Source organism: Pelophylax lessonae, assembly GCF_965119305.1.
Source record: "Pelophylax lessonae genome assembly, chromosome: 3".
Classification (NCBI taxonomy): Eukaryota; Metazoa; Chordata; class Amphibia; order Anura; family Ranidae; genus Pelophylax; species Pelophylax lessonae.
Window position 1 is genome coordinate 247,189,247 of NC_138770.1, and position 16,510 is coordinate 247,205,756.

At 49.3% G+C, this 16,510-nt stretch overlaps 1 protein-coding gene across 1 annotated transcript in view; it reads left to right on the forward strand.

Annotated features, from left to right (window-relative positions):
* The window catches only part of LOC309551393 (lysosomal amino acid transporter 1 homolog), a 44,658-nt gene that overhangs the window by 10,280 nt on the left and 17,868 nt on the right, over window positions 1-16,510 (forward strand). Inside the window, exons 2-3 of the mRNA XM_082251967.1 lie at window positions 171-300; window positions 7,052-7,139. Of these exons, the coding sequence (XP_082108093.1) occupies window positions 171-300; window positions 7,052-7,139 (218 nt within the window). The remainder of the gene's footprint in view (window positions 1-170; window positions 301-7,051; window positions 7,140-16,510) is intronic.

Consider the following 16,510-nt stretch of genomic DNA (forward strand, 5'->3'; position numbering starts at 1 on the left):
TTTTTTAAAAAAAAAAAATTCTGAGTTTTACAACCTCTTTAATGTGGGTTGGAAGTTTAACACATTAGCGTGTATTTTCCATCTAATACCTGTGTCTTGAAGTTCCTTCCTATGTAATTTGTTTTAACACAAACAATCCTTCTTTTTTTTTTTTTTTCTTCTTTTTCCAGCCAACTATATGTTTCTTACAAGAATGGAAAAGTTGACCAAGCACTTTCCCTAGGGTTTCTGTTATGTTGGTTGGGAGGGGACTTTACAAACCTTGTAGGCTGCTATCTGACCAAACAACTGCCAATACAGGTAAACCTTTATACTATAAAGTGTTTCATCCTTACTGTAAAATGCTGGCTTATTTAAAATATTAGAATCTTATATAAATGCTAACTGAAGTGTGCTGAAAAAATTCAGACCCAATCACATGTCCTCATTTGACAGACATGCAGGGGCAAGTTGTATTTACCTTTTTTTTTTTTTTTTTTTTTTCCCATTGCCCTTCTTTCTTAATGCTGGACTCCTGGATTGTTTTTTTAAAAAAAAGTTACCCTTGCAGTGGGTGCCCCTGGGGTAAAAGCTTGTTAAGTGTAACAGTAGAGTAACAGATTGTAAAACATTATTCCTTGCTGTGGCACTCTCTTCTTTTTGCTCTTGGTTGTGGGTGAGCCCTCCCTGTCCTTGAATAGAATGCAGGACTATAGGTCCTACATTTTATATGTGATGTCAGAGTGCAACTGCTGAATAGAGTACCAAATAGAAGAGGCTTTGGAGGCCCCCCCCCCCCCCTCCCCAGGGCCCAAGTTTATAAAGCATTCTCCCTTCCAGTGAGGCTGTGCTTGCAATGCAAAGGTAAACTGCTCGTTCAGTCTAGGGGGACAGTGAAAGCACTTTTACCTACCTAATCCTCCACACCGTGGCAGACTGCGCTTCTTCAAGGGCTGGCAGTGGGCTATACCTTGGTATGTTCAGGTCCAGTGAAGGACTATAGACTACCACAGCATGAGAGAGAAGAGGCTGCAGGGACCAATCTACCAGTGCAGTGGAGCTGAGTTTTGGGTAAGTAAATCTGGTTCAGTAAGTAGCTGTCCCCCCCCTGGAGGGTTTCGGGGTGGACGTGGGCCCCTCCCTGGGAAGGTCAGACCCCCGGGCTCCCCTCCCTCCCTCCCAGTTCGTCTCACCCCCCCAGCTCAGTGGTCTATTGCGGCCTGTGCCCCCCATCTGCCCATTGCAAAAAAAGGCGGCCATGTTTTTTGGAGTCAGATTGCAGGTGATTCAGTGGTGGGAAGCCCTTCCTCAGCCTCTAGTGCTGGTACAGGGATATTCCTCTTCCTGATCGCCGCATGGTGCGCAGATAGTGCAAGCTGTGTGCTGACCGGTGGTGGTGAGTGCCTTGTGGGGTTTTCTCTCCCTCTTTCTGCTATTACAGCTGTAGTGCTGTGCTGGGCCTTGTTGTGCCGACCAGTGCAGTGGGGTGTCCCTTGCAATGTTTTTACACTTTTTTTCTTTTTTGTTCGGGTTCCCCTCTCCATTCAGGGAGTCCCTGAAGCATGTTTTACCACCTGATCCCCTCTCAGAGGCTGTCAGGCTGTCTGGAGCCCCACAACTGACTGCACTGATGGCAGTCATGGAGTCTTTGGTGTCCAAAGTGGACTTGGTCCTGGGCAAATCGGCTAGCAAAAAGGGTCCCCTGCTTTCACCTGCTTCCTCTGTCTCATCAGATCCAGAGGCTGATTCAGCCGCAGCGGATGCAAGTTACCTTTCGGGGTCTGTGTTCATGCACCCTGTGTGCTCGGATAGTGAGGATGGTTCCTCTAGCCACACATGAAAAGGCGCTAGTGGATGCACTGATTGCATCAGTGCGGGAAACCTTACATATGGAAGATGCGACTAACGCAGCATTAGTCACGTGTCACCTTTGGCACCCACAGGTTCTCCAAAGCTGCGAGGGTGTTCCCCTTTCCCGCTGCCTTTGACAACATTGTCTCAAAACAGTGGGGGGCCCCAAAATACACTTTTGCAATCCCTAAGCTTTTTGCAATGCTCTACCCTTAGGAGGAGTCCCTCCTTAAAAAAAATGGATGGTACCTCTGGTAGTGGCCTCTCCAGTTTCCAGGTTGAATGAAGCCACTGTAATACCGGTTGAAGAGTCCCCGGTCTTCTCAGATTCGGCTGATAGGAGGTCGGAGGCCTTGATCCCCATATGCTCACTGTGGCTGGGTCGGCATTTAGGCTGGTGTTTACCATCACCCTGGTGTCACAAGCTATGACTAAATGGGCCAAAATTTTACGCTGGGACCTGGAGGAGAAATCGCTCCTTCCTGCTTTTGTGGAGCTGGCGAATCAGTTGGTCCAAGGGCTACAGGTTGTCTGTGGATGCCGCTCCCCTGATTTCTAGACTGTCTCAGCAGTGGTCCTGTGGCGCATTATCTGGCTGAAATGCTGGTCTGTGGACCAGGCTTCTAAGAAGGCATTTAATGATCTTCCATTCATGGGGATAGACTGTTTTGGAGCTTCCTTGGATGATATCATTGAAGGCCTCACAGGGGGAAAGAGTATTCTTCTTCCTCAGGCTTCCAAGGGTAAGGAGTCCCGTTGCAGACGGGGACCTTCCTTTTCAGCTCCCAAGCGGCCTTTTTATCCCTCAGGATCTCAAGATAAGGGATCTAAACCCTTGAGGGCTTTCACTGGGGGGGTCCAAGAAGTCTTGGTCGGGCAAAACGAGAGCTGCGGATAAAAATTCCTCCAATTGAAGGGTCGCTCTCGCCCGTATAGGGGGTGGGGGGGGGGCGTCTTTGCTGTTTTCCGGATCCATGGACCTTCCTAATCAAGGCCATGGGTGAGGAGCATTATCACTTTGTGGCGTTACCCTTTTGGTCTCGCTTCTACTCTTCGGGTCTTCTACTCTTCGGGTCTTCACAAAAGTGTTGGCCCCAGTTCTAGCATTACTGCGTCAGCGGGGGACCGCTTTACTGGGGTACCTGGATGATTTGGTTTTGTGAGCACTGCTCTGTTGGCCAACTTGGAGAATACTCTGCAAATGCTGAGGGAGTTTGGTTGGATTCTGAATCTTCAGAAGTCTGCTCTGGTCCCGTCCCCGGGCCTGGACTGTCTGGGTCTGACTCTGGACTCGGTCTTGGCCAGAGTGTTCCTTCCTCTGGAAAAACTTCACAAGTTGCAGGAGGCAATTCGCCTTCTGTTTTCCAGCAAACGGTCATCTCTACGGGCTTGCATGCGGGTGCTGGGCCTGATGGTGTCTACCTTTTTTGAGGCGCTTCCGTTTGCACAGTTCCACATGAGATCTCTGCAAAAGGAGAATCTGGTGAGGTGGACGATCTGATCTTGTTGAGCCGGAACACGAGGGGGTCCCTGGTTTGGTGGCTTCGTTCTCCGGCACTTCTTCTGGGAAAATAATTTCTTCCCCTGTATTGGACAGTAGTTACCACGGATGTCAGCCTATTAGGGTGGGGAGACGCCATCAATGTACTGGAGCTCTGAGCGATCAGACTTTGGATCATTGGACAAGTCATCTCCAAGGGTGTCCGTTGTGGATCCTATCGAACAATGTCACGGCCCATGGCCTATGTCAATCACCAAGGGGGAACAAGAAGTGTTCTGGTGGCTCGGGAAGTAGCTGGCATTCTAAGGTGGGCAGAACGGTTCGTTCCAGCCCTATCTGCTCTGCTCTAGGAGTGGAAAATTGGCAGGCGGACTATATCAGTTGACTGGCATTAGATCAAGGAGAATGGTCTTCATCCGGAGGTGTTCCATTAATTGTGTTTCCGGTGGGGGACACTCGAGGTGGATCTGTTGGCCTCTCGCCTCAACAGAAAAGTACAGAGGTTTGTGGCTCAGTCTTGGGATCCTCTAGCTGACGCCACAGACGCCTTAGTGGCTCCCTGGAGTCAGTATAGTCTGATATACGCCTTTCCTCCTCTAAAGCTTTTGCTGAGACTCCTGCACAGGATCAAGATGGAAGGAATTCTGGTCATCCTAGTGGCTCCAGACTGGCCTCACCAGACTTGGTACGCTGATCTGGTACAGCTGGTCGCCGATGCTCTTTGGAAAGTTCATCTCGGGAAAGATCTGCTGTCCCTTATCTTCCATCCTGCTTTGACGGCTTGGCTGAAAGCCAGGTGCTAAAGGATAGAGGGTTGTCTTAATTGGTGATTCCTATGCTTTTAAAGCTAGAAAATTTACTTCCAGGAAGATTTACCATCGTACTTGGAAGACATGCATTGCATGATGTTAATTCCTAGGAGTTCACCCTTGCTCCTTTTCGGTGACTCGGATCTTGGCCTTCCTCCATCAAGGGGTTGAGCAGCATCTGGCCTTGAGTACCATCAAAGGCCAGGTCTCGGCCTTGGCAATCTTCTTTCAACGTCTGTTGGCCACAAGCTCCTTGGTGCGTACCTTTCTCCAGGGATTGAGACACTTGGTTCCCCTGGTGCAGTCTTCATTGTCGCCGTTTGACCTCCATTTGGTGTTGTCAGTTCTCCAGAAACCTTCCGTTTGAAAACATTTGGGAGATTCCCCTGCTTACGTTGTCCCAGAAGGTGGCCTTTTTGGTGGCTATTACTTCTGCGTGCAGGGTGTCTGAGCTGGCGGCGCTGTCTTGTCGTTCACCTTACCTAGTGGTTCACAGTAATCAGGTGGTTCTTCGGCCATATCCATTGTTCCTTCTAAAGGTCAGCTCCGATTTTCATCTGAATGAAAACATTGTGTTGCCCTCCCTGTGTCCCAAGTCTTAAGCATTCTAAGGAAGAAGTGGCCTTGCATTTCCTGGATATGGTTTGGGCAATTAGGGTGCACCTCGCAGCTACGGAGTCGTTTCGGAAGTCAGACTCACTATTCGTCCTTACGGATGGACCTTGCAAGGGGCTGGCTGCTTCTGCTGCGACCATTTCCAGATGGATCAGACAGACGGTGGTTCAGGCTTTGTTATATTAAGGGTCAGGTTCCTCATTTCCCTGTCAGGACACACCCTACTCGGGCACTTAGTGCCTCCTGGGCCTTCCATCATCCGGCGTCAGTGGTACAGGTTTGCAAGGCCACCTGGTCATCTGTGCACACATTCACAATGTTTTAAAAAGTGGATGTGTTGGCATCTGCGGATGCTTCTTTTGGCCGCAAAGTTTTGCAGGCTGCTATTTAGAGGACTTGTCCTTTTGAGCGTGTGTGTTTTTTTTTTTTTTTTTTTTTTTTTTTTTACCAGGTGAGCTCCAAGTTACCTGGTTGGCTATGTTTAGCCTTGGAAGTTTGTTTTCTGCTGTTCCCACCCCTCATGTTTTACACTGCTTTGGGATGCCCCTACGGTTGTGAAGATGAAGAGCTGTGCCTGTCAATGAACGAAAGCGAAAATGTGATTTACCGTAAAATCTATTTCTCTGATGTTCATTGACGCAAACAGCACCCGCCCCTCTTTGGAGTTGGGTTTTTTTCTTCGGACACTGCTTGTTACAAAACTGATAACCTATAGCAGGAATTTGGAGTATACCCCCAGGGACTGTCCCATAGGTGTGCTCAAGCTTGTTTCTCTGCCTGGTTTCCTACTCCTGTAGGGGGCAGTATAACCTTACGGTCATGAAGATGAGGGGCTGTGTCCTTCAGTGAACATCATAGAAATGGATTTTACGGTAAATCAAAAATCCCATTTTTTTTTTTTTTCTAGAGTTCTGGATTTAATGAGCACTTAACCCTTGCAATGTGGGTTTTTTATGCTGTCTAGAGTGACCTATCATTTTTGAGTATTTTATCTTTTAAAGTGTTACTAAACCCACAACTGTAAAATCAGTCTGTATATGCCGTAAAACATGCTTGTTATACTCACTGTAGAACCTAAGGGGTTAATCATCTGCATTGTGTAAAAAGGCTGTTTGATCCTGTCTTCTCTGTTCCTCCCCTTCCACTGACTCCAGAACATTTCTGGATAAGACAGAGCCTTTAGAATCAGGCTGCACATGTTCAATTTGGTGTGTCTCTAGAGAGATTTTTTTTTTTTTTTTCTTGGGAGTGTGCATGTAATCAGCACAGGGCCATTTGGCACTGCCCTGACAGAGGATCAGGGGTCCTGGATCCTGATAGGACAGCTCAGTGCATTATGAAAACTTCTCCTACAACCTTTTACTAGGAGCTGATAGAAGTCACAAGACTTATATACTGCTGATGAGAAGGTATTTAGCATTTTATATTTACGCAGATCAGATATAGTGAATGCAGGCTCCTCGGTTTAGTAACACTTTTTAAGTTTACACTTCTTTTTAAAATCAAATGTTTCACATCTGTTCTAATAAGATGTACCTAATAAAGTGGTAAAGTTGTCAGTGAGTGTATACCTTGCTAGTACTTGGTTGTACCCCCTCTTTGCCTTCAAAACTACCTTACTTCTTTGCAGCATACTTGGTGTTGAAAATATTCCTCAGAGATTTTGGTCCATATTGACATGATGGCATCAAGCAGTTGCTGAAGATGTCTCAGCTGCAAATCCATGATGCGAATCTCCCATGCCAAAATATATATTTATAATCTCCCTCCCAGAACTATAGTATCGCACTGTAGCTGTCTTTTGGCTATAGCGTGGTAATAAAGTGGTTATGGAAGAGGGGGAAAAAGTGGATTTTGCTTACAGTGCGAGGTCAATTTTTAAGTCTCTGCTGCATGAGCTATACAAATATATCTGCTTGAAAAGAAGCTCTAAATTGATAGAACAGTATAGCTCTTTTGTAATAAAGGGAATCTGCCCCCAAACAAGGCAGTTGGACATACAAAATGGTACTCATGGGAATAGACTCTGGGAGGCGTGTTTTGCAGGTTTGTCTTTGATTACAAGCTTTATTTGAGAGTTGCTTTAATTTAAATGGTGTAAAAGAGCAACATGCATTTCAAAAACCATTTTCCAGGACCACATTCGCCCCAACCTTCCAAATTCTTTTTTGCATCAGCCAAGTTCCTGACAAATCCAAAACAAGAGACATGTTACTGCTAAACTATGGCATTTGGTTAAAAGGTCTGACTGGATTTTCTTTAGACTATTTTTTTTTTTTTCTTTTTTTCTTTACAGATTGTCGCTGCCATTTTTTATGTAAACATGGATCTTATAATGATTTCACAGTTTACCTACTACAAATTGAAAAACAAAAGCATGAAAGGTAACGCATTTCCACTACATTTCTATTTTTACACTTGTTTGTCAAAACTGTATTGAAAATGCCCGCTTCATATTGTGCAATGCCTTTCTTCGTTTTATGTGAGCAGCAAAATTATTTTCTTTCTCCTCCATTGAGGGACACAGAAATTCAGAGACTAAAGCTGCTTACAGAAGGACTGGACATTGGGAAACAAAAAATGATGAGCAAGCCAAGCGTAACTATTCCTACTCCTCGCATGCCTCAGTTTTTCCCCCTGCTGCTCTTGATCACAAAGACACGTGGGACTTTCCTCTGTTCCTGTTTCCATGGTTATTGTTTTGTGGTTTTTGAGTATTAGGCCTAGCCTTGTACCTTGAGCTACTTTGTGTTCAGCCTTGCAGTGCAATATGTCCAGTTCTAGACACATCGGGAAGAGCCCCACTGTACCAGGTGCCTCCAGCTCACCACTCCACTGTTGAGGGCTGCCTGTAAGATGCCCCATGAGATGCCTGACTCTGACAACCTGAATTTTTTACCTCTGCTAAAGTCTTTGCAATTCTGAGTCTGCCTTAGACGGGTTGACATAGTTACCTCCTCGGCTCGATCTTGGGAGAATGTTACCTTGCATTTGCTTGCTGACTTTGCTTGCTGATTCCTGCAGAATCTTTATCTGATCTGCTTCCTACTTCAGTATCCTCTGAAGTTGACCATACACTAGTTGAATTTTTGTTTTAAACCTTTTTATGGAAATTTTGAAGAAAAAAAAAAGTTTGTCAGAGTATTTGATCTTGCTATCATTGAGTCATCAATTTGTTTTGAAAGCCCTTACAATTGCATCCAGACCTTCATTGGGGATCCTGGAAGAACCCTGACAAACTGGTTGTCCTTCCTAAGCAGCCGTCCGCTTTGTATCCATTTGAGGAGGGCTTTGTGGATCTATAAGTATCGCATCCCACCAAGCGTTGATTGTCAATCTAGTGGAGGATGCACTTCTTTTTAAGGACCCCATCGAAAAGCCGCTAGTGTCCCTTTCTAGAACTCTGTCGGCAGTGGCAAAAGTACCCATCTGTCCAGCAGAAAAAGCCTAATTCTTTGGAAGGGCACATTCTTCATCAGAGGCTAAAAATAATCCTTTCCTTTTACTCCCAAGGTTTAACCTTTTTAAATCCAAGCCTAAGTCTGGATTCCAGCCCTCTTGCAAACTTTGAACTTTCAATTCCTCGAAACCCTCAGATAAATCCTCTTTAGAGTGAGGTGATGTCTGGTAGCGCTTGTGGTGGAGGTTTCCAGGGGCTACAAGCTCGAATTTTGTTCACATCTCAATCCTTGATTCATTACCGTAACTGACCGCCTGGGTGCTTCTGCCAAGATACAGCTTCCTCCTCTCTGGAACCAAGAGCAAGGTATTACAGCTGAGCATTGCACACAGGAACTAGATGACATTTGCTTGGGTGCAAACTGTAACTGACATTATTGTAATTACACGAGCTTGATCACATTTTCCTAAACCACGCAAACTTAAAAAAGTAATATCAGTACATTTAACAGTGATCTACTCAATTTGTAATATAATTAACAGCTAATCGTGATATAATTAACAGCTAATCAACAGCCAGGCACCCAAACTTTGATTAGTCGGGGAATGTCCAACCCAGACAATCCAGCACCAAGCCCACAGAAAAACAAAAGTACATTACTCATGTTGTCTGTCAGGTGTTTGGCTTTCATTTGTGTAATCTGTTAATTACAAGAGTCCTCATTAGACAAAACTCATACAATGTTCCAGCAGTCTGAAAAAGTGAAATTAATTTATCTTACTTTTCTTGTGGGATTTTGTTGATAAACATTTCTGTCCCAAAGCGTTGCTTCAAAATTGAGGACTCATGTCGATTCAGAAGGCGTTTGAAGCCTTTTAACGCCCCCCCCCCCCATTCAAGTGCATGGTAACGATTCCCAAACTCTCTGGCAGGCAGTTGCGGGGCGTTAAGATTTGTTTTTCTCTTACGTCCTCTGCTGACAGTCACCGCCCACTCATACAGTCTTCACCAATGGGTATTGACCTCTTATCCATAGGAGCAAGCTAGGCATAAGACTTGTTAAAAACAAAGTAATTTACATAGACACACCTATGGGGGGCTGTCCCACTGGTTCAATACCCCCCTGCTATCAGCCATCCCAACTCAGTTTGTCTTCTGCCTAGTTCGGAGTCAGATAGGCTCTCCCTGTGCTGGGGCTACAGTCTCAGCCTTATTCTTCTGTTTTTATGATTTTATTTCTAAAAAATGTGTTTTTTCTTTACATTACTAGCTTAGTTTATTTTATCAGCGTTTAGTTAGTCACTTCTTCAAGATGATGACGGCGTGGCGGAGCTGGGAGTCGCACTGGTCGTCCTGGTGTTCCAGGACAGAGGGCCTTATGGAATCCCAGCCCGCCATCGAGTGTTTAGCGGGCTATGTGTTTGCCCTGGCTTCGCAAACGACCCATCCCTGTCCTCAGGGATGCAGCCGGCGAGGTGGCTACCTCGCCTGGACGCCTTATCCACGGTTCTCCATGCACTGCTAGCGTCCTGCGTTTTTGGCTGACGGCACCCCTGCCATCTGAGGGTGGGAGGTTTCCCGTCGATGAGAGGCACCCCACGCCATCGGGTACAGTAAGTACACTCTGTGTGGGGCCTCTGTCTGGGGCTGGCAGTCCTGTGTGTCTGTGTTACCCCCTCATGTCTGTGCATTTTTTGGGCTCCCTGATCCCGGTCGCTGCGGGGGCTCTCACAGCTGGTACGCTATGTGGGTTTGTGGAGGTCCCTCTCCTATGTCACTTTATGGTGCTTTTGGAGGTGCAGACACGTGCGGCGACTGCTGCGGCGTTAAAAACCGCTGGTCCGCCATTTTAGGTGTGGGCAGCATGCTGGCCTCACTGTGGGCACTTATACAGCAGTGCATGTAGTGTATTTTGGCGCCTTGCGGCGCCATCTTGTGTGTGGCAATATGTTTTGTTCTGAGCACGTCGGCGGCCATTTTCCCGAAGCCTCCCATTACGGTCTATTGGCAACCATTTTTCCTTGGTCTAAAGTTCATAGTTCAGCCTATTGCGATGACATCACTTCCTCTTTCTGCACAGAGGAGATCGGCAGGTGTGTAGGTAACACTTGTGGGGTCTGTCTTGCTGTCTTTTTTGTGGGATACCTCTGGCTGTCAGTTATTCCTGCTTGGGGGTCGCTTTGCATAGTCCCTCATAGCGGTGTACTGCGGGGGATCGCAGTGCGCTTAAAGGGCCAGTACCTTGAAAAAAAAAAAATGTATTATGGAGTCCCAGGACAACAAATCCCCCCCCCCCCCCCCCAGCTTTGTTGGATAGTTCAGGGTCCTCTGAATCCTCTGCTCTGACCACTCTGTCTGCTGCACTTGCGACTTTGTCATCACAGGTGGATTTTCTGATGTCCGCACAGGGTGCTAGAAAAAGCCCTAGGCTCTCTTTTTTCTTCTGATTCTGAGTCTGACATGGTTGCCATAGGTAGCGTGCCCCTTGAAGGGTCTCGCTCTTCTCAGTCTGAAGGAGAGGCGGAGGTTGTGGGGGTGGATGATTCCCCCCCTGGGACGGCCGAAGACCGCGCAGCTATGGATGCGCTGATCCTTTCCGTTAAGGAAACACTATATATTTAGAGGATGAGCCCAATCCTCCGGGGATAGTGTCCTCTTGGTACACGCAGATCCCGTATGGCGGCGCAGGTTTTTCCTTGCCCCGCTGAGTTTCATGCAACTATAAATGAACAATGGCGTAACTTAAAGCGCACTTTTGTGGTGCCCAAAAAGTTTCAACTTCTTTACCCCTTTACTTCTCCTACGGATTCGCGCTGGTGTGTGGCTCCTCAAGTGGATCACACTGTGGCCAGGTTAAACAAGGCCACTCTGGTACCCACGAGGATTCTCCGGTGTTTAGGGATTCTACGGATAGGAGGCTGGAATCACTTGCCCGCCATGCTTACATGGTGGCGGGTTCCATGCTGAAACCTATTTTCGCCTCTGTCATGGTGGCTCAAGCGGTGGCGGATTGGACCAAGGTGCTCAGACGCACCCTCGTGGCTGATTCTGCTCCCCCTGCTACGCTGGAGATGGTGAACCAGATTTATCAAGGGGTCATGTACTTGTGCGATGCGGCTTGAATGAGGCCCCGTTAGCTGCGCGTCTATCCAGTGTCGCGGTGCTTAACCGTCACCTGATTTGGCTGAAAAGTTGGTCGGCTGACCAGACTTCTAGGAAAACGGTGTCTGTCATTCCATTTGCCGGGTCTCGCCTTTTTGGGGAATCCCTGGATGAGTTGGTTAAGGGTGTCACTGGAGGCAAAAGCACACTGTTGCCCCAGAATCCTAGGGGTAAGTCCTTCTGCGGTAAGCGGGGTCCCTCCTTTAAACCAAATCAGCGGTCCTTTCGTGCCTTCCAAGCAGCAGGACAAGGGGAAACCCTTCAAGGGCCAGGGTGGCCAGAGAAAGCCCTGGGCGGGAAAACCAAAGGCCGCCCAGGCTGGTGCGGAGGCCCAGTCCGCCACTGCCTGAAGGGGCGCCCTCACCAATTTCTGGGGTGGGGGGACGTCTGCGTGGTTTCCTTCAACCTTGGCTGCTCCGTATTCCGGACAGGTGGGTTCAGGAAATCATTCGATCAGGTTACAAGATCGAATTCCTTTCGCGACCGGCGGACAGATTCTTTCCCTCAAATCTTCATTTGACCCCAGATCGGTTGCAAGATCTTCATCGGGCGGTGCAGGATCTGCTCGCCCAGGGGGTAATTGTCCCGGTGCCACATCGGGACAGGTTTCGGGGGGTTTTACTCAAATCTGTTCACGGTGCCCAGAAAGGAGGGCAAGGTGCGTCCGATTCTGGACTTGAAAGCTGTGAACCGCTTTGTGCGCGTTCAAAAGTTCCACATGGAATCGCTCCGCTTGGTGGTGGCCTCTTTGAGTCCGGAAGATTTCCTGGCCTCCATCGACCTGAAGGATGCGTATTTACACATCCCCCATATTCGAGGGTCATCAGAGGTACCTCTGATTCGCTATCGCGGAGGAACACTATCAGTTTGTGGCGTTGCCTTTCGGTCTCGCTTCGGCTCCAAGGGTGTTTACCAAAGTGCTGGCTCCTGTTCTGGGCCTGTTGCAGGCACAGGGCATTGCGGTCTTGGGATATCTGGACGATCTCCTGTTAAGATCAAGTGCCAGTCAGTCTGATGGGCGATCTGTCCACTACGGTTCAGACACTCCAGGAGTTCGGATGGACCATCAACGTTCAGAAGTCGACTTTGTCTCCTTCAGTTCGTCTCCCATAATTGGGAATGGTTCTGGACTCCGCCCAAGCGAAGGTGTTTCTGCCGGAGGACAAGCCCTGGACCCTGCAGAACGAGGTCAGGTCCCTCAGGGACAACGAATTCTCGTCACTCAGGACCTGTATGCGGTCCCTGGGATTGATGGTGTCGGCCTTCGAGGCGATACCGTTTGCGCAGTTTCACGCGCGGTCTCTCCAAGTGGAGATACTGGCCAGATGGGACAGGCTTTCTCAGTCCTTGGACCTGAGGGTGTCTCTGAGTCACCAGACCAGATTGGATCTTTTGTGGTGGCTCCAGTCTCCGTCCGTAGCGGAAGGGAAATCCTTCCGGCCGTTGCTGTGGATAGTGCTTACCACGGATGCCAGCCTGTCGGGCTGGGGTGGCGTCCTGGGTAACCTGTCTGCCCAGGGCACTTGGTCGGTGGAGTCCTCTCTTCCGATCAACATCTTGGAATTGAGAGCGATCAGGCTGTGCCTGCTCCATTGGTCTGGTCAGATCATCTTCAGGGCCGCCCTGTACGGGTGCAGACGGACAATGCCACTGCGGTGGCTTACATCAACCATCAAGGGGGCACCAGGAGTGCCTGGGCGGCCCAGGAAGTGACCAGCATTCTGTCTTGGGCCGAGACTCGCGTCCCAGCGATCTCGGCAGTTCACATTCCGGGTGTGGAGAATTGGCAGGCCGATTTTTATTTGAGCTGCCAGACCCTGGACCAGGGAGAATGGTCCCTACACCCGGAGGTGTTTAAAATGCTGTGTGCGAAATGGGGATCCCCGGATGTGGATCTGTTCGCGTCCCGGTTAAACAACAAGGTGGGAAGGTTCGTGTCAAGAACGCGCGATCCGTTGGCAGACGCCTCGGATGCACTGGTGGTGCCTTGGCACCGATATCGTCTGCTGTATGCCTTTCCTCCGATTCAGTTGTTTTCCAGGTTCCTTCGCAGGTTGGTCTCGGAACCCACGTTGGTGATTCTGTTGGCACCGGACTGGCTGCGCCGGTCTTGGTACGCGGACATCATTCAACTAGCCGTCGAGCCTCCATGTCGGCTCCCGTTACAGGACGATCTTCTGTCTCAGGGACCGATCTTCCATCCTGCTTTACAGTCGCTGGCTTTAACGGCGTGGCTGTTGAAAGCCAGGTCCTGAGAGACCGGTCTCTCCTCAGAGGTCATTCCTACCTTGCTCAAAGCACGGAAGGCCTCGTCTGGTAAGATTTATTACCGTACCTGGAAGGCTTATTTTGCCTGGTGTGAGCCAGGGGCTTTCCTTCTCGTTCCTACTCGGTGGCGAGGGTGTTGGCCTTCCTGCAATCTGGAGTGGACCAGCGTCTTGCGTTGACCATGATTAAGGGCCAGGTATCTGCACTGGCCGTCCTTTTCCAGCGTCCCATGGCGTCTAACTCGTTAATTCGCACCTTTATTCAAGGTGTGCGTCATTTGGCCCCTCCTCGGAGGGCGCCTCTACCTCCACGGGACTTGAACTTGGTTCTGTCCATTCTACAACATTCTCCTCCTTTTGAAAACATCAGGAAAATTTCTTTGCCTCTGCTGTCTAAGAAGGTTGCCTTTCTAGTGGCGATCACTTCTGGCCGCAGAGTGTCAGAGTTGGCGGCTTTGTACTGCCGCTCCCCTTACCTGGTGGTTCATAAGGATAAGGTGGTCTTGCAACCAAACCAGTCCTTCCTTCCAAAGGTGGTTTCTGATTTTCACCTTAATGAGGACATTGTTTTGCCTTCGCTCTGTGCGATTCCCAAACATCCTAAGGAGTTTGCTTTGCATTCCTTGGATTTTGTCAGGGCGATCAGAGTTTACCTATCGTCCACTGAATCCTTTCAGAAGTCGGATTCTCTTTTTGTCCTTTCTGAGGAACCTCGGAAGGGTATGGCTGCGTCCTGCGGCGACCATTTCAAAATGGATCAGACAGGCAATTGAACAGGCCTATTTGATTAAGGAACGGGTTCCGCCCTTCCCTGTCAAGGCTCACTCTACCAGAGCGGTGAGTGCGTCCTGGGCCCTCCGGCATCAGGCTTCGTGGCCCAGGTGTGCAAGGCTGCGACTTGGTCGTCTGTGCACACCTTTTCAAAGTTCTATAAACTTGATGTTCTGGCATCAGCAGATGCCTCTTTTGGCCGCAAAGTTCTGTGTGCAGCAGTGCCTTAAGGGGGCCCTAGTTTTGCAGGGCCTGCCCCTGACTGTTGGGGGTGTTTCCCCCCTTGTTTTATTTGCTTTCCTGGGTTGTTGCTCCAGTTGAGCTTTTATGTTACCGGAGGATACCTTTCTGATCATGTAAGGTTCCTTTCTCTGATGTGGGTGCTGCGTTGCCTTTCTGACGGTTGCGTTTTCCCACCCCTCCTGTCTACACTGCTTTGGGACATCCCATTGGTGAAGACTGTATGAGTGGGCGGCGGTTGTCAGAGGACGTAAGAAAACGGAATTTTTGTAAAATCTTACCGTAAAATTCCTTTCTCTGAGTCTTCTGACAGTCGCCGCCCCGCCCCTCTATTTGGGGTTCTTTGGACTTTTAACTGCTTGCTACCAAACTGAGTTGGGATGGCTGATAGCAAGGGGGTATTGGACCAGTGGGACAGCCCCCATAGGTGTGTCTATGTAAGACGTGTTTTTAACAAGTCTTATGCCTAGCTTTCTCCTATGGATAAGAGGTCAATACCCATAAGACTGTATGAGTGGGTGGCGACTGTCAGAGGACTCGGAGAAAGGAATTTTACGGTAAGATTTTACAAAAATTCCGTTATTTCCTGTAATGGAATAAGCATTTGTGGAGTGGTTTTATAACACATTATCCCTCATCAAACACTTCAAAACTGCTCATAGGGCATTTGGAGAGCATATTTAACTTAACGTTTGTAAAACACCAGTCTTAACAACCATACTAAAGCTATAAGAGCATTTGTTGAGCATTAGAAATTTAGTCAAGTGTGAACAAACCCTTATTGCCTGTTGGCTGTGGACTACTTGCAAGGTATGAACAAACTCAGAGTCAATTTTAGTGCCCACAATTAAGCAGTGACTGGGTTGGCCGCGACATATGCCCACCGGACGGGGGCTGGCCTGCGAGTTAAATGCCCCGCGAGGTCGCATATGACTGGGTCTTGGCCCGAGTCGCAGCTTTCCTCCTGGCCATTCCAATAGTGAGGGCTTCTGTCTGGAGCAGTTCCTGCCTGGTTTCTGGTGTGGTGAGTAGCTGCCCCCCCCCCTCTCCCCCTGGAGGGTTTTGGGGTGGACGTGGGACCCTCCTTGGGACGGTCAGACCCCCGGGTTCCCCTACTTCCCCCCTCAGGCACCCTCCTAATGTGTCTCTCCCCCCCCCCCCCCCATCCCTACTTGGGCTGAGGCTGTGTGGATGGTCTGGCCACCTCCTGGGGTGGGGGCAGGGCGCTATGCTGGCGTGGGGGGTATGCGACCGGACGATCGGCTGTGCATAGGGGGGGGGGTTGTACCTAGTGGGGGCTCCTGCCAGGACTCCCTGTCCTTGAGGCCTAGGGATCCCTCCTGCATCCCTGGGTGCCACGTGGGGCCGCCTTCTTGTAGCCTGTGTGCTTCGATGCCCGACGGTCAGGTTTGTGTATTCTGGCCGCTATTTTGCGCTGGTTTGCCATTGAAAATAGTGGCGGTCATGTCTCCTGGATCCTTTAGTTTCCTGATCGTCGCTCGTGCAGTGCAGATTCTCCTGGTGGCTGTGGTGCCTGGTTTCTGCGGGGTGGTGAGTCTGGTGGGGTCCTGTCCCTCTCTACGGAGGATCGATTGGTGCTCTGTGACTGGCAACCGGGTGGTGCTGCCAGAGCAGTGGGGGTTGTCCCTTAGCAGTGTTTTACACTTTTTTTTTTTTTGGGGTCCCCCTGGTGACTCATGAAGTCTTTGGAGCACATCTCCCCACCTGATTTCCCCCCCCCCCCCCCTCTCCGTGGCTGCGGAGCCCTTCGGGTCCCATGCATCCATCAATGCACTGACGGTGGTCCTGGAGTCCCTTGTGGAGGTGGTTTTTGGGCGACAGGCTGGCATAAAAGCGCCCCCCTGCCTCATCTGTCTCCTCAGATCCTGAATCGATTTGGCCGCCGCGGACATGG